The sequence below is a fragment of the Vicugna pacos genome, chromosome 19 (genome assembly GCF_048564905.1).
Source record: "Vicugna pacos chromosome 19, VicPac4, whole genome shotgun sequence".
NCBI classification, from domain to species: domain Eukaryota; kingdom Metazoa; phylum Chordata; class Mammalia; order Artiodactyla; family Camelidae; genus Vicugna; species Vicugna pacos.
The window spans coordinates 13,959,852-13,983,240 of record NC_133005.1 but is presented as its reverse complement, the minus strand read 5'-3'; the positions used below and the strand labels follow the sequence as shown (position 1 = coordinate 13,983,240).

At 38.3% G+C, this 23,389-nt stretch overlaps 1 protein-coding gene across 2 annotated transcripts in view; it reads right to left on the bottom strand.

Annotated features, from left to right (window-relative positions):
* LOC102535721 (serine palmitoyltransferase 3-like) overlaps positions 1-23,389 on the bottom strand; it is a 143,913-nt gene that overhangs the window by 101,531 nt on the left and 18,993 nt on the right. For both annotated transcript variants that reach the window (XM_072943806.1, XM_072943807.1), the window contains exons 2-3: positions 13,670-13,852; positions 182-336 (exon numbers count right to left, since the gene is read on the bottom strand). In XM_072943806.1, coding sequence (XP_072799907.1) covers positions 182-336; positions 13,670-13,852 — 338 coding nt within the window. The remainder of the gene's footprint in view (positions 1-181; positions 337-13,669; positions 13,853-23,389) is intronic.

The following is a 23,389-nucleotide window of genomic DNA, read 5'->3' as shown; positions in this document are numbered from 1 at the left end:
CCCTTGGTCACTTAAATATTGTGACTTCCCCCAATGGGCTCAGGAAGGCTTGCAAAGGGCTGAAAAACAGAAGGCCAGCTGTTCCATGCCTTGGTTTTTCAAATCTGTAATCTGGTGCCCATGCTAGAATTTCCTTGAAAGGGTTTTCTTTCAACCAAGCCCCTCCAGGTGGCTGCCTCACCTAAATGTCCAGTTGTAGTCATCTGTAACCCTCTCCATCACATCAAACAGAGCCCCCGGGGCACTGCAGATGGGCCGGTTCCAGTTGTCTCTGATTCTCATGTAAATGTTCCGTGTATAAAAATTCTCAAAGTTTTGATACAGCGGCACAAAATCCTGTTATAACAGAGGCAGAAGTTTACCTTTGGTTCCTCATTTTTTGTATAGTTCATTGGCAACTGAAGGCTAAGAGACCTGGAGGAGCCATGAAAATATTTCATCTCAAATATTCTGAGCAAGGGTACCTGGGGAAAGGGACAGGCAGTGTCAACAAATATCTCTGTGAGGTTTCCACCCCCAAAGGACTTACATTTTAAGTGAAAAATGTTACAAATAAGGATCACAAATATGACAGCACCATACCAGACCCAAATGAATGCAAGAGACAAGGAACTCCTGTCAGTTCCATCCAAAGGGTAACAGATTTTATGTCTAAAGCAATTTACTTGGAAAAAAATTGTTGGATGATAATTTGGTCTTAACTCTGTTGAACATGAGTCTCCACATTTGTTATGTTTTTAGACATGGGGATGAACTTGAACTGTTGGCTCTGTTGGTATAACTGTTGGCAAGTGACTGAGGGCCCAGAATCTGAGCTGAAGAGCTTGTGAAGACACCTGGCTTATCTAAAAGGCACAGCCCTGTTTTGCTGTATAAAGTCTCATCCATGCCCAAGGCATTGCTGTTCAACTGAGGCTCAGAGCAAGACACATCTTACTGTGGCATCTAACTGCAAATAGTAAGTACAAGGCAAAGAATGTAAGACCTTGGCCAAAGCCATGTACTAAAGGTGTTTGTAAGATTTGATCCATAGGAGGAGGCACATTTTGCTGGAGGAATCAAGTGGCTTTCTGTAGAAGGGGGCTTGGAGATGGGCACTGAAGATGGAATGAGGTTGCCACAGGCAGGAATGCTTTGAGAGGGTCCTTAGGGTGAATGGGTCTCTTTGCGGAAATTTGAGGTGTATTTCAGAAGAATGAGTAGAATAAAACACAAGGTGAAGACTGTCCCTCTATGTTCAGAGCCTATAATGGCTCCCATCTTACTTGGAGCTAAAGCCAAGTTCTGCCTGGTCTGGTCCCTGCTTCCTCTCTGATTCCCCTACTATTCCCTGCAACATCAGCTGGGCACAGAGAATGGGAGCCGTACGTGTCCATAGGAAGAACACAGAAATTATCCTGGAGGCAGCAGGGAGCCACTCAATAATAGGGAGTGAGCTTCCCATCCTCCCTCTCATCTTCTCTGATTTATTTACTCTCCTTCCCCTTAGGGAATGGAGCTGATTTCCTGAAGGAACAAGGAAGACCCTGGGGAAAGTCTTTGTGGAAGATCTTCTACTGCATGTGAATTTGAAGGATGGTTGAGTAATTCTCCTGGATACTTGCTCAGAGATTCAGAATTTCTACCTATGAGGAAATGAGCAGGTAGCTCTTGATTGAGATACATGCTCTGAGGGCAAGACAAAGGGATTCTAACCAATTCTGCAGGGTCAGTATAGACTTTCTGCCAGGGAATGATCTCCACACTCAATAGAAACGTTTATCAATTAGGTACTTGAAACATCTCTGTCAAAAGGATGGACCAGTTTTTTTTTACCACATGGAGCAGCCATTTCTTGGTGGGTGGTGTGAACACTAATTCAGATCTGAATTTCACACTCAGCAGTCTACATGTTCCTGAATGGGACAGTGGAGTTTGAAACCTGCTTAGAATTCAAGATCTGGCCCAGGGAGGAAGGGTTGCTTCTGGGACACTGTCCTATTTCTCTGTAACTGTGAGGCTCCATGACTCTGTGTGGGTGTATTTTCACCCCACCTCATTCCTCTGTGCACTGGCAAGGTTTCTTCAGGAGCAGTCAACACCTTCAAAAAGTCACTGAACTCTAGTCTCAGGTAAGCCTCCTACAGCATTTTAACTATACCATAAAATGAATCTGGACTAGATTCTGCAAAAGCAGAATCATTAAAATAGGATATATCTTTATCTATCTGTAGATTACTTATCACTTGGCCTACTTACCATCTTTATTTTTCTTCCTTACACAAAAGGCTAAGTATGACAATGAACCCCAGCCACAAGGATAAAATCATTTTGGGGAGTATGGTGTACATGTGTTGAGCAAAGTCTAACAATTCAGCCACAAAAGTGGCTTTGTTTCTTTTACAATATGACAAACTTTTTCTTCCCAGTTAGAAGCTTATAAGGTACTTTATAAATTTCCAAGTGTTACAGATATTTTTTAATCCTACATTTGTATACAAATCAATAGAAAGTCAGAAAATTCAAGTGGACAAATTGAGAACTGTACCATGCTTCAGGGCTAGGTGTTTAAAAGGAAGTGAGGAGAACATATCCATGGCCCAATGTAAGAAATGCTACCAAATTTGGAAGCATATCCCTTCTCATTTGATTTAACACATGCTCATTCAGCAGCAGACAGATTTGTAGGGAGAGAAAGAATCATCATAAAACACAGTTTGTCATTTGTGGCTACACTGACACTTCTCATTTTATGTCATTATTTCCTTTTGAGAAACAGCTGTTTCTCTTACCACAGGTGAGCACAAAATAATAAAATATGTTTTGGTTTTTTTTTTTTGTTGTTGGAAACAGTAATTATTTTATTATATCATAAACAATTCTTTGAAGTACAATTAACACTAAGTAAAGATAGTTAAATTTAATTTTTCTTATAATTAGAGGGAGGTTGAATAAAGATGGCAGACTCAATGGTTATATGTAATCCACCACTCACCTAAAAGCCCTGTGAAATGACAAAATGTAGATATTTTAAAACAAAATAAATTTTTAAGTGCCTAGAAAGACAATGAAGAGTATCATCAATGAATCAGAAATATTGAAGTAATACAAAAGATAGAGTTTAAATGAGATCTGATTAAAGTAGAAATAAGATCATAGAAAATCATAGTACTGTAACATCTATGGAGAAGACTGGTGTGGACAGACGCTAACTTCAGGAATCTAAAGCCAAGAGTGAATAACAACAAGAAGTTGATACCCCAGGTGATCAGTTGGGAACCAAGACCTCTTTGTCCTCCTTTCATTGGGTTAATAAGTAAGAAGCAGGTTACTGCCCACAGTACAGAGCACTGTGCAAGATTTGAGTGAAAGAGCATTGCCCTTGTGTAGAGAGGTGGGATGCCCACATAGCAAGAACACAAGCCGCTGGTCCCAGCAATTCATTCCATTTTCCTTCCACAATCACTCAAGACAGCTAAATATGTAAGCAAATAAGAATCCTTAAATACAAAAATGAGCATCAAACAAAATGTCATCGCTATTTCAGGAAAACTAGCACAATACGAGGCACCAAATTCAATAAACAGAGCTAACATTTAGTAAAAAGACTTAACAGAGTAAACAGGAAAAGAATTAAAACTACATAAGTAACGTGTTTAGAAAGACACAACAAAACAGTGCATCCTTTAAAACAGTTAAAAGTCCAAAAGTATAATGGAGACAGCAGAGAATGAAATTAACCAGCATAATCAGCTGACTATCTTTCCAGGTCATAATGACAAAGAACAGAGGAAAGAAAATATGAAAGAAGAAACAAAAGATATGAAGGGCAGATCCAGGTCCAATGTCTCAAATCGGACTTGCAAGACTGAAGGAAGGAGGAGACGGAGAAGGTAAGGTGGAAGAGGAGGGAGAGAAGGTAAAGAAAGAGGAGGAGGAGGGGAAGGTTCCAGAGAGGAAGAAAGGTTTGACCCCCAAGACGTAAGTGTTCTCTCAACTCCTGAACAGAGCAAATAGGAGAAAACCCACACCAAGCTACATCCTGGTTAAATTTCAGAAGGATAAAGGGAGAATCTTAAAAGTCTTCAGAGAAGGTGAAAAGTCAGTTTATATACAAAGGAATCAGAATTAGATTGCTTCAGAATTTTCTTAGGTGGCAGTGGTGGGAAACATTATGAGGGAAAATTGTTTTGAACTTAAAATCCTATACTCAGCCAAGCCAGCAACCAAATGAGAAATTCAAATACAGACATTCCAATATACATAAGGAGTCATGAGTTGCACTCCCACAGGCCTTTTCTGTAATAATTGAGCATGTACCTCAATAAAACAATGAAATAACTATGGAGGAAGACAGATGCCAGAAAAAAATAGTGAATGAAGAAACTGATAAAATATGGGTTAGCCCAAGCAGTTCTGTATATGTACTATAAAGAAACAGAAACTAAAATTTATAAATAAATGACAACCTGGAGAATGAGTATGTGGGAGGAAGAAAGTGAAACTTTATGAACTTCTTCTGGTCAGGGGAAGACTCTAAATGCTAAATAATGGTACCTAAATTCTAAATATATGTGTTAAGTATTCAAAGAGAACCATTAAAAAAATAGTAGGGGATATACTATATATAACTTCTTAACAGTGACAAGGAGGAAAAAATGCAGAACAAAGAAAACTCAATCAAATGTACCAAAAATATAAAAGGGAAAATATTTAAAATTTAATAATTAAAAATAAGCAATAAAAAATGTGAATGTAAAATATAAAGATGGCAGAAATAATTTAAACAAATGAGTAATTAAATATTAAATTTAACCATGTGGAATTATCAATGTTTGTCTATTTTTGACCCATAAAAATAGCAAATTCATATATTTCAAGTAAGTAATTGTTCATAGGCTATATTATTAAAATACAGAAGCTTACACATTTGTTTTAAAAATAAATCTATATGCTTCTCATAACAGACATACATGTCTGCAAATGATGAAAATGGAAAATAAAGAGATGTCTATTGAAGCAGAAGTAGATATGTAAATATTAATATCAAGAAAAATAGAGCACAAGGTAAAAGCATGATAAAAGGAAAAAATTCACCAAAAACTATAGGAGCCATGGTCTTTCGTGCATCTGACAGTTATACTGAAATATAGAAGGGAAAAAAAAAAACAAAACAAGAAATCCACAATCAAGGTGGAAAGCATTAACACACATACGTTAAGACACATTTCTTAGAAATTATAAGTTTTAGTAGACCAAAAAGATAAATCTACAGGAGTCAAGTAACATAATTAAGAAGTTTGATATAGTACACATAAAATACAATATACATGGCACATACGGAAATTTAAAGAAATTCCAATACAACATCTAAGAAGCTGTGACAACTGAGGAGATAATTTATTAAGGTGGTAGTATGTGAAATTAAAATGTGAAAATATTAATAGCTTTCCCATACACCATCAAAAACTAATTAGTATATGGGATAAAGAAAAAATATGGTATTCAAATAGCACCGCTGTCAAAAAATTATACCCAAATAATAATCATAAGAAGAAAGGATAAGGCTTTAGATTATGAAAAAATATAAAGTTTATTGAAGGACATAAAATATATTTCAATAAATAGAGAAACATACCACCTTTCTGAGTGGAAAGACCATTATTAAGATGTCTAAAGTTAACCTATATGTATAGATATCATATATTACCAACTAAAATGGCAACAGTTTCTTTTTTAAAAAGTAAATACCTGACAAGTTAATTCTAAAGTCTATATAGAGAGAAAATCTCTACGAATTACCTAAAAACTTGTAGATTCTCCTTAAAAATGTGATAAAGTAACCAGTTATTCAAATTAGTGAGTAAATAAATGAACTAATCAATTAATGATATTGAGACAATTTGAAAATCTCTTTTAAAAAATAGTTCTTCTATCTCACACAGCAAATAGAAATAAATCCTAGGAGATTAAATGTATAAACACCATAAATCATAAAAGTATTAGATAAAATTATAGGAAAATTTGTTATAAGATGAAAAAAAAGCCTTCCTGAACATGATTAACTCCCCATCCCCAAGTTGAAAAAATAGCAAAAGTAGTAACAACAACAAAGAAAACATAAAGGAAGTGTTTGATATGTCTGACCTAAAAATAAAAAAAAAAAGATATATATGGCTAAATATAACATAGAAAAAGTTAAAAACCTTGAAACAGAATTGGAAAATATTTAAAACAGATTTAATAGATGAATTATTGATATAAGGATATATAGAAAGAGCTTCTGTGAATCAGTACAAAAAAACAATTAAATAAAAATATGAGCAAAGGATATGAATAGGCAGTTCAAGAGGAATAAGTACAAATAAGTAATGCTCATAACACAAGAATCCCAGTTTCACTATTTATCAGGGAAAAAGACAAGAACATGAAAACGTTTACTTGTCAGACTGACGAAAATGAAAAATATGTTGATAGTGTCAATGCATAGCAAGCCCTCTCATGCACTGCTGACTGGAGTCTAGCTAGGTAAGTTTTTTCAAACACAACTTGATAATATTTCAGAAGTTGAAATATACATTCCTTAGACCCAGAAAGCGACTTCTAAGAAATATCCTTGAATAAATGCATATGCTGTTCATTGAAGGGTTGTTTTCAATAATAAAAAGGGAATAAAAATAAACACTCATATAACTATATTTTGGAATACCATCATGCAGTTGTTAAAAGGAAGGAGGTAATCTTGTCTGGAATGAAAAGATCTTCAGCATATGGTTAAATGAAAAAAGGCAGTCACACAGCATATGATATGAACCCATTTATATTAAGGGAAAGACAGAGCAAGTGCAAATGAGCATATGTATAATTAAGTGAATGAAAAAGAAAGGAAAGATACACAAAGAGATGGCTTTGGCTCTCTATCTCCATAATAAAAAGGAAAAAAGACACAGGAAGGGCTCCTCATCAGAACTTGTCATAACCCTCTGGCTTCACACATTGGCTTAGAATTAGTCTACAGATATTAGTAAAGCTCTATCTTATCAAAATCAGTCAAGACTTCCTACTATTGCAGCTTCCTTCTTGCTAAGGGAAGCAGAGAGGTCTACATTGCAAAAGAACTAAGGAAAAAAATGATTTAACTAACATTTCAGTGACACATCAGAAATTGTGTGTATGTGTGTATGTCTGCTTGTATACTTATATGATTTGGATATAAATACCCAAAGTGAGAAACTTGGCTGTGCTTGACATTTTTAAAATATAAATATCCAAACAAATATTGACTTGAGCATCCAATGTGGGAGGCTGTAATCTGATTTTACTGATGGTTTTATTTTACAAAATATTTCTAGAACTTTGATTTTGGAGTTTTATTTCTTAATCACGTGCTCCAATGTCAGATGCAATCATGGAAAATATTCATTTCTTGTCAGGGTGCATTTGCTTTTTACAAGCAACCAGAAAGCATTTGAAACCAAACCTGGTTGGGGTTTTGGGGGAGGTCAAGTCTACTGATTCCTGTTGCATTTAAAGCTATTGACTTCTTGAAATATTTAAGTCAAGGAAGTGAGAGAGTCATGCTTGAGGGAGGACCATTCCAGACAGAGAGAAGGGCAAGTACAAAATCCCTGAGGTAGGTGCACGTGGGCTGTACTGAAGCCAGGAGGTCCCCGTGTCTGAAGTAGTGACAGGGCTCAGGAGGAGGAGGAGATGAAGTTAGAGACATAGAGGGGCTTCAAGCTGAGGCACTTTGGCTAGTTCTGGATCTGACTCTGAGTAAGAAGGGAAGGTATTAAAGGCCAGAGATACCCTGTGAAATGACTTAGGTTTAAAAAAAGTCATGTTGGTTGTTAGTTGGAAAGAGACAAGGTATTGAAGGTGGAAGCACATAGTATGACCACCCATAAGCTGCTGGCTAGCATGGATAGTTCTTAGAGAAACCCCAGTGAAACTCTCATTGCGGACCCACCTAGATCCAAACAGGAAGGCCAGTGCTTGGGCCATCTGTTTGATTTGGACAAAAATATACCTCACACTCAATTATAGACACCATCCTTCAAATCACGCAGAAGAAACTCCCTCTGGGCTTTCCTGCTATTGCTTCAGATACCAAGTGTGAATGAGAAAGAGCAAGTTTTAATTCATGCAAATATTCAGATGTTTATCTTAAAATGATCTACAGTTACAACTCGCTAAACCGCTTTTGTTTCATGTGGGAGTAATAATCTCTGGAGATGGGCCAGAGATGCCTGGATTTTACTTGTAGGGACACTGGGACTATCTAGATGTAATGTGAACATGGAATTGCAACTGAAATATTTTATACCAGGCTGGTGCCACGTGGCCTGCCTCATGCTGAACCTGCTATCAAACCACAGGGACTGAGAAATGTGACTGCGTTTGAAGTTTTTAAAATCTCTGATGATGCTTGACATTCCTTTGACTACAATTGCTGACCTCCTCTTCTGGATTAAGCAAAGTTGGGCCATTACATCATTGAGAAAGTAACTTATCTAGAAATCTTTAATAAAGTGCAATTCAACTCTAGAGTTGCCTTTGAAGGGTTAAAGGAAAAATTTAAGCAAAATATTTAACGTTGTGTCTGTCTGTGTTGTCCTTTCCCTTGTTAGTGTCTTCTGGTTACCTCTGAAGTCCAGGGAGGCAGCAGGGGCTCTTGGATGTGTGTTCTCTATGCTCTCTTTAGTGTTCTCCTGGAGGGAGGTTTTGGTTTGTCTGTTCTTTTTACTTAGCATTACTGGTTGACTCAGTAAGAACTGAGTGAATCAATAATCAAGTGATTCAGATAAAGAGGATTATCAGGGCTTCATGTTTTGGAATCAGTTTCTGGATGTTTGAGCTAGAAATCAAAAAGAAGATAAAGCAAAAAGAAATACTGCATTTGGGGCAAAAATTCAGTTGAATGACTGGTTTGGTATGAGAGGAGTCATGACAGTGAGAGAGAAAAGAGGGAAAGTGGATTCATAAATTCTTCTATTCGATTAAGAAAAAGAAGTGAGGAGACGGACACGTCAATGAGCTTGACCACAGTAACTAACCACTTCGCTGCATAAGTGTACTTTGAAACATCCTGTTGTGCACACTAAATCTGTACAACTTCATGAAAAACAAAATAAAAATGGAAAGGATGAGCACAGAGTAAATGAGTGTCACAGGACATGAGAACATCCAGTGACGATCTTTGTAAAACACCCATGAGCTCCTCTCCACCAGCCCTTCCTGGAGGCGCTCGCTATCCTGGTGTCACGTTGCTCAGGGCTGGTTTGTCTGATGGGACAAACTATTCTGCATATACAACAACCAGATTTTAGATTAGAATAACACTCATTTTTGCTACAAAGAACCAAGGGTCATTGGAAAGCAGCACACTCCACATTTCAAGCAAGAGCCTTCAAGATGTGCCTAAGACAGCTTGTTAACACAGCAAGAAGTCCAGGGCTGGGGGCAGTATTAAAAGGAGAAGGCCAGTCTGAAGGCCAGGGCTTCTTGTGACCAAGTCCTACCAAAAGTGCACATGACTGGAGCCATTGCAGATTGTTAGACCCTGTTACTCTGAAAGGCCCTCAATCTCTAAAAAGCAGCTCAAACGGGAAGAACACAAAATAACATGTGTGTCGTATAAAAGATGTGTCTATCAGTCAGTGGACTGATGCCCTCTACCTCACAGAGATCAAACAGATGGAAATCGCTTATTTTGTTTAAAAAAGAGAGACATAGATCTATTTAATGCAATGCCTTCTTCCTGGGAGGTAGTTCTACAGCTCTTGGGACAATACTGAGAGGTGCTGTGGTACAGATAGCTGTGCACAATGTACATGCTGTTATTCAGAACTCAGCACCCCACCCCCAGATGAGGGGAGCGTGGAGCCTCACAGCTGACTGCAGGGGACTGCTGGGCTCAAGATCACATCCCTTTCTGATGGCAGCCCCATCTAGCATCATGGAAGGCTCCACCTCTTCCTTTAATAAGAATGCTTCTGAGGGACACTCCCATCACCAGAGAGCCCTGTGGGATCCCCAGAAGCCTCTGCTGGGACTGTCTCATAATTCACCTGCCTCATCTTGCCTCTTTCACTTCCTCACAGTTGTCCAAGTGTTGATCCCAGGAGCACACCCACTCACTTCTCAGCCCTCAGCCTTCCATCTCAGAGCCTGTTTCCCTGACAACAAGCTTGCCACATGTATGTGTATATGTACACACACACACACACACACACACACACACACATGCATTCTACTTGAAATGTAAGAAGTGTTTTAGAAAAGCCAAAGTGACAAGCCCTGCTGGGTTGATAGAGCAAAAATATTGCAATCGGTTGGAAAATAGATGGCATGTTTGAAGCCTATTCCTGCCAAGGATGTTACACCTGAGTGACGTACATTTGACTTACGCTGTGCTCCAGTAAGTATTCTAGAATGTGCTGATTTACTTTGCACCAGTTAATTGTGCCTGGGGAGCAGACAGACTGGTGATGAGAGCTTCTAGAACACACCAGCTGGTGGCAGGGAGGGGCTGTGGAGATCCTTGTGAGAATGGCCAAAAGGAATTTGCTTTCTCACCCCAATTTTCCAGTTTCACTATCAGCTCTGCTAGGATCTGGGAAAACTGCATTCTTCTCTGGAAATGCACTGGGTTGTCTCCAGCTTGATTTAACCATTTCAATCCTATATCATTAAAGGACCTTTATATCCTCAAAACTGTCTGTGGCTATCTTTTTGCCAAGTACAGGACCATTCTGTCATGACTGGTGTGCCGCAAACATTCTTATGTCTGACCCTACTAGAAATTCGGGGTTATCCTGATTTCCTCCCTCTGCTTATTTTCCATACATTCCAGCATCAAAACTTGTTGATCCTACCTCCTGTATCTCTAATTGGTTCCCTTTTCTTCATTCCTTCTTCCCCAGATAAAGTACAAATTATCTCTTCCCTAGATGACTATAAGGATTTTTATTGTCACTTTGTTTCCAGTCTTGATTTGAAATTCCATCTCTAACATCTATTAAATTCTCTAAAGTTGTTTGTTCTCTTCTCATCCTTTCTCTTCTTCCTTGTACAGACTTTCCCTGGGAAATCTCATCTGCTTCAGTGGCTTTGACGACTGTTAACATGCGCCAGATATGTGTAAGGTGCTATGATGCCCATCTGAGAATTTTCTCTGTGAGGTCTAGACCTCTATCTCCAGCTGCCAATTCGTTAAACTCAACTTGTGAAAACATGATTTGACCACTTTCCCCCTCCAACCAACCCTTCCTTCTCTATTCCCCATCTCAATGAATGATAACACCTTCTTTCTACCCAGCTGTCCAAGTCATAATCCCAGTGGGGTCTTTGATTTGTACATTTCCCTAATTCCTCAAGTCAAATCAATCATCCCTAAAGAAATTCCTAAACATCTTTTGGCCTTGTATGTTATCACCATCCCTATGATCACTACCCTGGGCACAGCCCAAGCCCTTAGCTAGAATTTTCCCTACAACCTGGATTTCTGCATCAGCCTCTTAGCTTCTTTTTTGGTCCTTTTGTTGTCTCCCTGCAATACATCTTTCATAGGGCAGGGAACACAAACTTTCTAATCTGCAAATCTGCATTCCTCTGCCTGAAATCCTTCAATGCCTTCTCATTGTTCTTATAATAAATGCCCATGGCTTATAAAAACCCATTGTAGTGTGGTTCCTGCTTCCCTCTCAAACAATCTTTCTCTCCACATACTCCCACTCTCACTCACAACATTCTGGTCATTAGAATTCCTTGGTTCCTTAAGTGGACAAAGCTTTCTCTTACTTCTTAGCTATCTTGCACCATATTTCCGATCCCTAAAGACTCCTTCCCTCACATCTTGCCTCACCCTTTACCTTACTACTTATTCTTCAGTATTTAGGTATTAATTTGACTTCCTCTTCCTCCCAGAAGCTTTCACTGAACACCAAGTTCAGATTAAATGTTTCTCTTCTTTGCTTCCTTGATGCCATATCCTTACCTCTATGGTACTTCTTATCAAAATCTGATGCAATTGCTTTTTTTTATGGTTAACTCTCTGAAGCCAAGAACCAAATCTGGCTTATTTATTCTTATGTCCCCAAATTTAGCACAGTGCCTGGCACAAAATACATGCTCAAAACAAATCTGACTTAACTCTTCTGAAAGTGTCTACTTTGCACCCTTGTTTACTAGGTAGACTCCTGCTCACATTCAAGCCCCAGCATCATGCCTTTCTGACTTCCCGAATGAATCACAGTTCACAGATCCCTGTTTCTTATATCAACTTCCTCCCCATCATCACTTTTTCTCATTCATTTTGCTCATGAGTCTGTTTTTACATACCCAGCTTCAGATTTTCTGATGAAGGACCTATTGTATCTTCTTTATTAGCACCAATTACTTGGTGTAGAGCATGTGCTCAAATACCAGCTAAGGGGAGGAGAGAGTGAAATGATAAAACCAGACCTGATTTCCTTCTGAAGGCTATACACTTGAACTAAGCTAATTCTAAAATAAGTGTTCTACATGATTTGTTTATGTTATCCAAGGGTTTATCTTACTCCAGGTACTAGTCACTAAGTTACATTTTTCAAGGTTCTCTCATTACATGGAAGTTCATGCCTCACCTATGTTCTTTGCTTAGGTATGTTCAAGGCTCCATCATGTGGATATTCCATACCCATAATCATATATTCCAAGGCAATTTTTTAGGAAAAAGAGATTCATGGCATCATAAATCATTTGAACCAATTTTGGAAAACATGTTAATAGAACACAGGCTCTTCCTAGATCTCTGAATGTTTTCCAGGTTGTCCTGTTAGCTCTGTGTGAAAAGGGGATTATGTAGACTTTTATAGGTTAACTACTGAAAGTATCTAAATCAGTGGTTCTAAACTGAGGGTGATTTTGCACTCCATGAGACATTTGGCAATGTCTGGAGGCATTTTGATTGTCACACGTAAGTGGGAGAGTGTTAATTGCATCTAGTGGGTGGAGGTTAGGGATGCTATTGAAAGTCCTACAATGCACAGAGCAGCCTCCCACTTCAATTAGCTAGCCTACAATGTGAACAGTACCAAAGTTGAGAAACTCAGGACTAGATGAAATTATAATCTCACATTTCATTCAAGCATACTTTTCTATTCCAGGATAGAATATACAGGGGGAGGGAATAGAGTGGTAGAGTGCATGCCTAGCATTCAGGAGGTCTTGGGTTTAATCCCTAGTACCTCCATTAAAAAAAAAAGACAGAGAGAATTACCTTCCTCCAAAAAACAAACAAACAAACAAACTAACAGAATGAAACATAAATAATACTCAACCTACAACTAGAAGCCCAGAATACAGTCCCACTCCAGTGCCCTCACACTTGTATTTTGACTTTTCATCTTTAAAATGGTATTTAAAATATATCTCATGAGGTTATTATAAAAGTTAAATATGATAATATATGAGAAAATCTTTCGTTCAACATGGCAAGTAGCAGTTGCTCAATAAATATTTGTAATAAAAAAATCCATGAATACACAGGGGATGATTAGGGTGTCCAGGGGTGCAGAGTAATAGGATTTACCCTGAATAGTTCCTGAGTGTGTCACTCTTTTTAGGACCTGAACATGCATCACCACAGTGAGAACACTTCAGAGAACAATAGGCATTGACAGAGATCCAAGAAGATGCTTATACATACCTTTTGTTCTTCTCGCTCTACAGCTGCATTGCATTTTTCTATTCCCCTGTTTCTCAAAAAATCTCTGAGATAGCCAAACAGCGTCCCAATTCCATATCCCATATAAGTTAAAATCACAGCATAAAGAGGTGCTTCCTCAAAGGATTCAACAATTGGCTTATAGAAATTGGAATTTCCATTTTGCTGCAAAGACAAAAGAAAACTGAAGGTTAGCACTCTCCCATTACAATAAACTCTGATACTTGAAATTTTGGACTTTCAACCTTTTACATTTCAAAGAACATATTTAAGATTGTTAAAGCTCCCTGAAGAAAAGTAGAAACTGATCATTGAAGAGGCTAATCAAAGATGTCATTTTATTTTACAATTCCTGTTGAAATAATTGATTCAGGCAAAAGTGATTAACAGGCTCTGAATCCATTAAGTAAAAAGTTAATGAGGAATAGGGCTTTCGCAAGATGCCAAACTATCACCCTACAGGTTACTGCCCAATCACAAACCTTGTTTTACATCCTTAACCAGGTGGTCAAATTACAACACAGATGTTAGAGCAACTCACCACTCTGTGGTCTTATCATGATCTAATATTCAATACGCTGATGAAATATTTCACCTGAATTTAGTCAAGTTCTAATATGTAACTTTCATTTCAAAAGAAATATCAGATAAATTAATTCCTGAAGAATCAATCAGATAATGCATGACGTGGGACTTTCTATATGACAACTGGTCTGTTCTTTAAAGGCAAAACAAACAAATGGGACTACGTCAAACTAAAAAGCTTTTTCATAGCAGAGCAAATGATCAACATATGGGGGAAAAACAATGAGAATGCATGGGACTTGCTGAGTTGGAGTGGTGATTGCTCCCGTAAGTGTACATGTTTTCTGGGCAGTTAGAGATGCAGGAGGTAAGAGAGGCCTGACTAAAGGAGAAGATCTCGGCCTCAATGAATCTGAGGCCCAGTATGCACCACATTTGAAGGTGAATGTGATAAAGGACAAGATAAAAAGAATTGCAGGAAGCTTAGGACTGAATTTCAGGACTCACTGCTTCTAAGGGCACCATAGACGAAGGGTGAGTGAAGGGCGCCCAGTGTGGGTGACTTCAGAACTCTGACTTAGCGGCTCACAAATTAACTCCTCTGGCTATCTTAGAGGATGGCAAAGTCACATCAGCACATATAACAGAGAAACTTCCAGGATATTCAAGGCCATCCTGGGAGTCTCAAGGTGTTTTCCCTTTTTCCTAACCTGGCCCTGTATCTATTTCTGAGCTCCATATGTTACCAAATCAAGCAGAGCATTTCCCCTGAAATCCATGGGAACTTTCTGCTTACATTGGCTCTGAGACAAACCTGCACTGTATGTAACAGACTGTCTACAGAAGCAAATAAAACCCTTAGTTGGGTGCACAGTCCGGGCCTGTGTGATTTTTTCTTTTCTTTTCCTTTTTTTTTTTTTTGGCCCCTGTGACCTTGCTCTGGAAAATAGTTATATAACAAAGGAGATGTTTCCAACAATGTCCATCAGCCCAAACCAAAATTGACTTTACCCTCTCTCCTATAACTTTACATATTTTTAATTTAATGTAATGTAATTTTATTTATCAGAGAGAAAATGACATATCTTCTTGGAGGCAGACAGGTCAGGGAACAGACAGGCCAGGAAGGTTTTGCTAAAACCACAGTCATCCCAGCACATGGGCCAAGGCTGTACCTCTGAGGGGCAGTGTCAGAGGATTCACATTGGGAGGTAAAGACACTTTATGAAAATAGCCGAGCCAAGCTACAACAAAAATTCCCAGGGGAGGGGTGGAGGAAGGGATTAGTATCCAGAGTTGCTACAATATATAATGTAAAATGTCCAATCTTCAACTGAAACTATGAGCCATACAAGAAGCAGGAAAATGTGACCTATAAAAGAGAAAAACATCAGGCAACTGAAACTGCCTATGAGACGAATGAAGATGTTGTGCTTTACAAAGACTTCAAAGCAGATGTTATAGATTCAAGGAACCAAAGGAAACCAAGCTATAAGAAGTGAAAGAAAACATGATAACAATGTCTCATCAAGAAGAAAATATCAGTAAAGAGAAGAAATTATAAAAAAGAAGAAAAATGGAATTTCTGGAATTAAAAAATGTAATAATAAACAAAAATTACTAGTGGTGTTCAACAGTAGAATTATATTCAAAGATGAAAGAAGCACTAAATTTGAAGACACATAAATAGTGTTTATACAATCCCTCTCCTTCAAAATGAGAAAAAAATGAAGAAAAATGAATAGGATCTGAGAAAAATTTGGGATATCATTGAGTACACCAACATACACAAGTCTTTTTTTATATATAAACTTTATTAATTTTTTAGGTTTTTTTCCTTTGGGAAGAGGTAATTAGGTATTTTTAATTTGTTTACTTTTAGTGGAGGTACTGGAGATTGAACCCAGGACGTTGTGCATGCTAAGCATGCACTCTACCACCTGAGCTATACACTCCCCACAACATACACATGCCTTAATACAAGTGTCATCAAAGATGTGAAGAAATTGTGATCCTCACACATAACCGTTTTTCTAAAGGTTAAACATAGAGTTGCCATGTAACCCAGAAATTCTCTTTAGGCGTACCCAAAAGAAATGCAAAAACGTGTCCACACAAAAACTTTTACTCAGAAATTGACACATTGTAACTGATTATACCTCAATTAAAAACAAAAAACTTGTACTCAAATATTCATAGTAGTTTTATTCAAAACAGGTAATGTGGAAACAACCCTGATGTCCATTAACTGATGAATGTATAAATAAGTGTAGGACAATCACACAATGGATTATTGTTTGACAATAAATACAGAGAATATACTGACAAATGCTCCAACATAAATGACCCATGAAAAAATTATGCTAAATGAAAGAAGCTATTCACAAAAGACCACATCTTGTATGATTCAATTTAGATGAAATATCCAGAATAGGCAAATCCACAGAGAGAGAGGCAAATTAGCGGTTGATTCAGTGTGAGGGGTGGAGTTTGGGAGGAAATGGCTAGTGACTGCTACTGAGTACAAGTGTTTTGGGGGGATGATGAAAACTGACTGTAGTGATGGCTGCATAACTCTGTGATTAAACTAAAAGCTGCTGAATTATACACTTTTAATGGGTGAATTGTAGAGTGTGTAAGTTGTATCTCAATAAAGTGTATGTGTGTATATATATATGTGTGTATATATATATATACATATATATATACACATACACACACACACACACACACATCTAGTCTATGGAAGGCTGCTGCTTCTGCATCTGGTTGTTGAACTGGAGTTTTTGTAGGTCAGTAGCAGGGCCAGCAATTGGGAAGAATTGGGCCTAAAACATAGGAAAGTGAAGACAAGTGGGGACCCACTAGGACAAACTGGATTTCAAAAAACAAAACAAAACAAACAAAACAAAGCGTAAATACAAAACAGAAATAGACTCATAGTCATAGAATACAAACTTGTGGTTGCCAAGGGGGTAGAGGGTGGAAAGGGATAGATGGGATTTCAAAATTGTAGAATAGATAAAAAAAATTATACTCTATAGCACAGGGAAATATACACAAAATCTTATGGTAGCTCACAGAGAGAAAAAAATGTGACAATGAATATATATATGTTCATGTATAACTGAAAAATTGTGCTGAACACTGGAATTTGACATAACATTGTAAAATGATTATAAATCAATAAAAAATGTTTAAAAAAAAGTGGACAAACCAGAATCTATGTCAGTCTGGCACTTTATTCAGCTTTGATGATGAATATGTCCTTCACAAAGTATTGGAGCCCTTTTCCATGAATATGCATACTCACCAGTCTCAGAACTCAGAGAAGCTGAAGGAACCTAGCAGGACCTGGAGAAGCCACAAGCCCAGTCACTCCCCTTGCCAACAAAAGGAGCCCATAGATTAGCAACGAGGTTTACATGTTGCAACTGTATCTCATGCCTTTCAGTGGCCTTTATATTATAATGAGTTCTCCCCCTTTCCAATATCATACAATTTATCTTGGGTTCAACCCCAACCAGGAAATTTTTAGAGATGAGGTTCCAGTTTGACTAAATTGACACAGTGCAAAGCCTGCTCAAATGTTTTGGCAAAAATGATGTTTTCTATGTTTCCCAGCTTTCTCTGCAATTATGGAAGGCCATATGACTCGTTCTGGCTAGTGGACTATGAGTAGAAATGGCTTGTATCACTTCTGGGTTGAGGCAATCAAGAGCTCGTGTGCCTTCTCCATCCATCACTTCCTCTACCATGGGAAACTTGTAGGTCACTGGATCCAGGTGGTGAAGCTACAAAATGGGGGGGGGCCTGATCTCAATAAGTTTTCCATATGTGATTAATAAAACTCACTGTGTTGATCTAGTGAAATGTATGACTTTTCTATTTCAGCAATTAGTATTATTCACCCTGATTAATCCACCTATCTCTACATATAAAATATAAAGATGCTTTCAAGGATAAAGACCATCTGAGTGTCCAAGGTTGATTTCATTTCTGATAACCCCATGTGAGTACTATTGTAGGGGATGGACTTTTAGAGATAGTAAGAAGTCCATTCTTCACTCTGGGTTAGATACGAGCACTTCTCCCTCAGCATCCTGAACCAGCCCTCTGGTCCAGTTGCCATTACTCCAGAAGAAATGAAACATGGGGTTGGAATATAATTTCAGGTTTCATGAGCTTAAACACTGAAACTTGAGTACAAGTGTGTGCAAGGACTATAAACTTTCCTTTCAAATCTCATCTAGTGGGGTTTGTTATACAGACCCTGTTGGTTGCCTACCTTACAAACACACGCTCCTTATTTATTACTGGAAGAGCCTTAGTAACCCTGACCCTGCTTCAGAAGGTAAAGCATGATTAGTCCAAGCTAGCCATAGTGGTTCTTGCCAGTGACTGGTTTAGACATGTGGAACAGTGCTAGCCAATGGAAACTGAGAGAAAGTCCTTTGGGTGAATTCTGAGATAGGCTTTACTTAAGAAAAAAACTGGATGCAAAAAAAATGCTCTGTTCTTCTCTAGACTTACATTGTTGTGTCTGCTTGGGACATTTGGAATTGAAGCAACTATTTTTGGCCACAAAGGGAAGATATTTATTTATGCACAAAAGATGGTAGAAAAAAGAGGTGGAAAGCCCTGAGGATCTCAAAGACACTGTTAAGTCAGTGAATCAACCAATCCAGGGACCACCCAAATCTAGACCCTTCCCAACTCTAGACTCTTATTATGTGAGAATAATAAAATCTTATTTTTAATCTACCTATATTTGAATCTTTCACTACTACTTGTAGCCTGAAGTATCCCTTCAGACCAGCTCTCATCCCCAGTCAAGGGGGTAACAAGAACTGTAGACTAGATGAGACTTTGGTGGGGGGGGAGATTGATATTCATCTCATACACATCAATATATTCATCTCAGTTGTTTATTCTTAGCATCCACTCTTATTGGCTAATGAACACTCTCTTCTGACTGATAAGTATGCAATCCTTATTGTGTGTGTGTGTATAAACTATATATATAAACACACACATATATATAATTTTCATTCCCAATGGCAGATAAAATTCAAAATGCTTTTTCCCTCAGTAGAACCCTCTACTTTTACTCTAAAACATTTGAGAGTCTTATCGATTTCAAAGTTACCATTTATTTCTCTTCTAAAATACTTTGGAATGTCAATCAGATCTGGCTAAAGCTACATAAATGATGTAGCACCCAGTCTCATGCAAGTGGAATGATACAAGAATGATGAGAGGACTTGGAACAGTACTTAATGTCTTAAAGTTGTTGATGATTTTAACAAATGTGTACTTTAATCTCAGCCTTGTGTCATCATATCTTTTATAAATATGTGTTTAAAAATGCTTTGTACCATTCCATAGGTTGTCATTTTGTTTTGTTCATGGTTTCCTTTGCTGTGCAGAAGCTTGTAAGTTTAATTAGGTATAAGTGAAAAATTGTTATCCATGCTGGAAATTGACACAACATTGTAAACTGACTATAACTCAATAAAAAAAAGTTTAAAAAAAGCTTTGTGAAACTCATATGTCTCAGGCTACTCTAACTTATATCATCTTGTCACAAATAGTTGAGTTGTTTTAATTTCACACCATGATTTTTATCCCCTCCAAGCCTCTCATGTTGCCACTTTCCTACAACTTCTTCAGTTTTTACTCCTTTTTCCAAGTGTTCTCTGCTGCCCCCTCCCCCTCATCTCTACACAACACATGGACACCCTTCGTCTGCCTAATAGCTCCTGTTTAAGACTCAGCTCTGGCTTCATTTCCTAAAAAGATCTCAGCTAGATATTCTCACTGCATAACACCATTATAACACTCAACACATTTTACTACAATAGTATTTTTAAAAGACAAGTTATTTAACAAAAGGGTGTAAAATAAAGAATCATTTGCAAAAAAATAAATCTCTTATTATATCTCAGGCATTTCATATATCTCAAATATTTTAACAACATTGTCCAGTGTGGCAAAGGCTGGCTGTGCATCAAACCATTTCCCTCCCCTCTTTCTCACAAGCTGGACTACACTCCCCATATCCCTTGCAGACAAGTGTGACCACTTGATTGAGTTTGGACCAAAGTGAAATTGGTAAAACTGAAATGTGCCATTTCCATGCCTGGCCCACAAAAGCCTCTCTCCTGATCCATCTGTTTCTCTCTTTCCCCTGTTGCCATCTGAATTCTGATGGCCAAGGTGACCTTGGAAGCCACACAGTATAGTGTCCAGAGATTTCACCAGCCTTGTTCCCTGAATTACCATGTGGAACAGAGTCCTCATCATCTCCCCCTCCAACTTCCTATCACTGCCAATTAGACTGAATATAAGTGAGGAATAAACTTCAATTGGGTTACACCATTGTGATTTGATGGCTCATTTATTATGACATCTGGTATTATCTTAATGAATTTGTACTACAGGAATTGCATTCAAATTCTTTCATATCTAACCCTTGTTTAGAAGCATTTGGAAGAAGTCTGAGAACTAAGTTACCTCCCCATGGAACAGTTTGTATCAGGACCAGTCTGGGTGGGCCAAAATTCAAATTTAAATGTGAGGAATGTAAATTGGTGCAGCCATTATGGAAAACAGTATGGAGGTTCCTCAAAAATATTAAAAATAGAACAATCACATGATCCAGCATTTCCACTCCTGGGTAAATATCCAAAGAAAATGAAAACACTAATTTGCAAACATATGTACCCCAATGTTCATAGCAATAGACAATAGACAAGACATGGATGCAAACTAGGTGTCCATCGACAAATGACTGGATAAAGATATATATGTAGGGAAGAGGCCAAGATGGCGGAGTAATAGAATGCTCGTGGTTCACCCTCTCCCATAGATACACCGAGACTCACATCCACGGACCCACTCAGCCAACCAGAGTACCTGCGGAACTCCTACAGAACATTGTCTTCTTCAAAAGACAAAGACGCCAAAAATCTGGCAGGAGAAAGGAAAAAAAGAAAGACGAAAAGGCAAAACAGTTTGGAACCAGTCCCGTAGGGAGGGAGTGGCAAAGTAGGACTGACGCTAGTTCCTTCGCTGGGTCTCCCCTTCTCCAATGGAGAGGCCAGCGGGACAGAGGGGGAACCTCTGAGGCTCAGATCTGTACGGAGCAGCACTTGACCTACAGAACTAAGTTAAGTGGGCACAGAGGGTCCCTGCGACACCCAGCCCCACACCTGAGCCGGGAGATGGGGGCCAGGACAAGATGACCAATGCCCAAGGGGGCGAAGGACTGGGAGGGCTGCAAAGCAGCAGCCCTGGGGGACTGCAGGGGGCTGCACAACATGGATGAGTGTGTGCACAGCGCAGAACAACCTGGGCCCTCCATAAAACAACACGGCTGATGTGCCCTGGGGGGAAGGATGCAAACCCATCTCTGAAAGCCCAAGGAAGGTTTTCAGCGAGGAGAGGCGGGGCTTAGGTTCGGCAGCCATATCCTCTGGAGCTTGGCACCCCGGTGGGGACAGGGGCGAAACCTGAATCCATGCCTAGGGACTCAGCAGCCTCAAAGGACAGCCAGCAACTTGTTTGCAGCCTGAGTCAGTTAGGATCCTTCCACCCTGGTGCCTCGCAAAGTTCACGCCACTAGGACAAACAAGGAGCAGAGTTTGGACTCAGAATATGGGCAGGGCTCTTCCGAGGTCTTCCCAGGGCCCGCCTGCAGAGCGCAGACCCCAGGCAGAGTGCAGGGCAGCGTGGAGCTGCTCAGCGACCCGTTCCAGGAGAAGGTGGGTGGCCTCCTGCCGCAAGGCGGAGCACGCAGCGGCACAGAGCCACGGAGCGACTGGCGCCAGGAGACAGCGTGTGGCCCCCTGCCTTTGTGGCAGGAACGCTATGCTGGAAGGAGGCACGATCTGCTTGCTGACAGTCACGGGGAGCAGCATAGATGAGGGCGCCAACAGAGGGCCTCTGGAAAAAGCAAGCTGAGTTTGCGAAACAGGGCAAAGACGGAAAGATTTCTCATTAAGCCAGCACACAGTCTCCAGGAGAACACCCCCTACCCATCTTTTTTTTTTTTCAATCTGTTTTCACCTGTTGTATTTTCTATTACCTTTTTAATTTTTACTTTTTAAACAATTATATATCCTCCCAGTTTTAATACCTTTTAAATTTTTCTTTTAAAATAATATTATTATTTTAAAAAATCCACGTCATTTCATTTTTGTCTCTCTTGGTATTGATCTCCTGTTATTGATTATACACAGGTTTCAAATATATTTTCTTTCCTCTTTTCTCCTTTTTTAAACGTTTTTAAGAGACGTTTCAACCCAATTGCTATTCTGCTTCAACTTGCTCTTCAATTACACATTTTACACTGTTTTCAAACCTTTTTTTCTCCCCTTTTTCGAAATTCTCTCTTTATCATATCTTTTATTATCTGTTCTATTTTTTATTACATTTTTAATTTCTACTTTCTAAACAATTGTATGTGCTTCTAGTTTTAATTCCTTTTAAATTTTTCTTTTAAAGTAGTTATATTATTTTTTTTTAAATCCACCTGATTTCATTTTCATTTCTTTTGGGTTTGATCTCCTGTTATTGATTATAAATAGGCTTCAAATATCATTTTTTAATCATTTTTCCTTTTTTTAACAGGTTTTTAAAAATATGTCTCAACTCGAATGCTAGTCTGATTCAAATTGCTCTTCTATAATTGATTATACATTGTTTTCAAACCTTTTCTTCCTTCTCTTAAAATTCTCTGTTTTATCTTTTTTACCTGTTCTATTTTCTATTATCTTTTTAATTTCTACTTTCTAAACAATTGTATATGCTTCTAGTTTTAACTCCTTTTTAAATTTTTCTTTTAAAGTAGTTATATTATTATTATTTTAAAAGAATCCACCTGATTTCATTTTCAATTCTTTTGGTTTTGATCTCCTGTTATTGATTATAAATAGGTTTCAAATATCGTTTTCTGATCTTTTTTCCTTTTTTTAAAAGGGTTTTTAAAAAAGATGTCTCAACTCGAATGCTAGTCTGATTCAAATTGTGCTTCTATAATTGATTATACACTGTTTTCAAACCTTTTTTTCTCCCTTCTTTTAAAATTCTCTTTTTTTCCCTCTCCTTTTTTTTTTAAGATTTATTCCTACATAGGCATTAGATAGATAAATAAATAAACTTCTTTAAGGACCA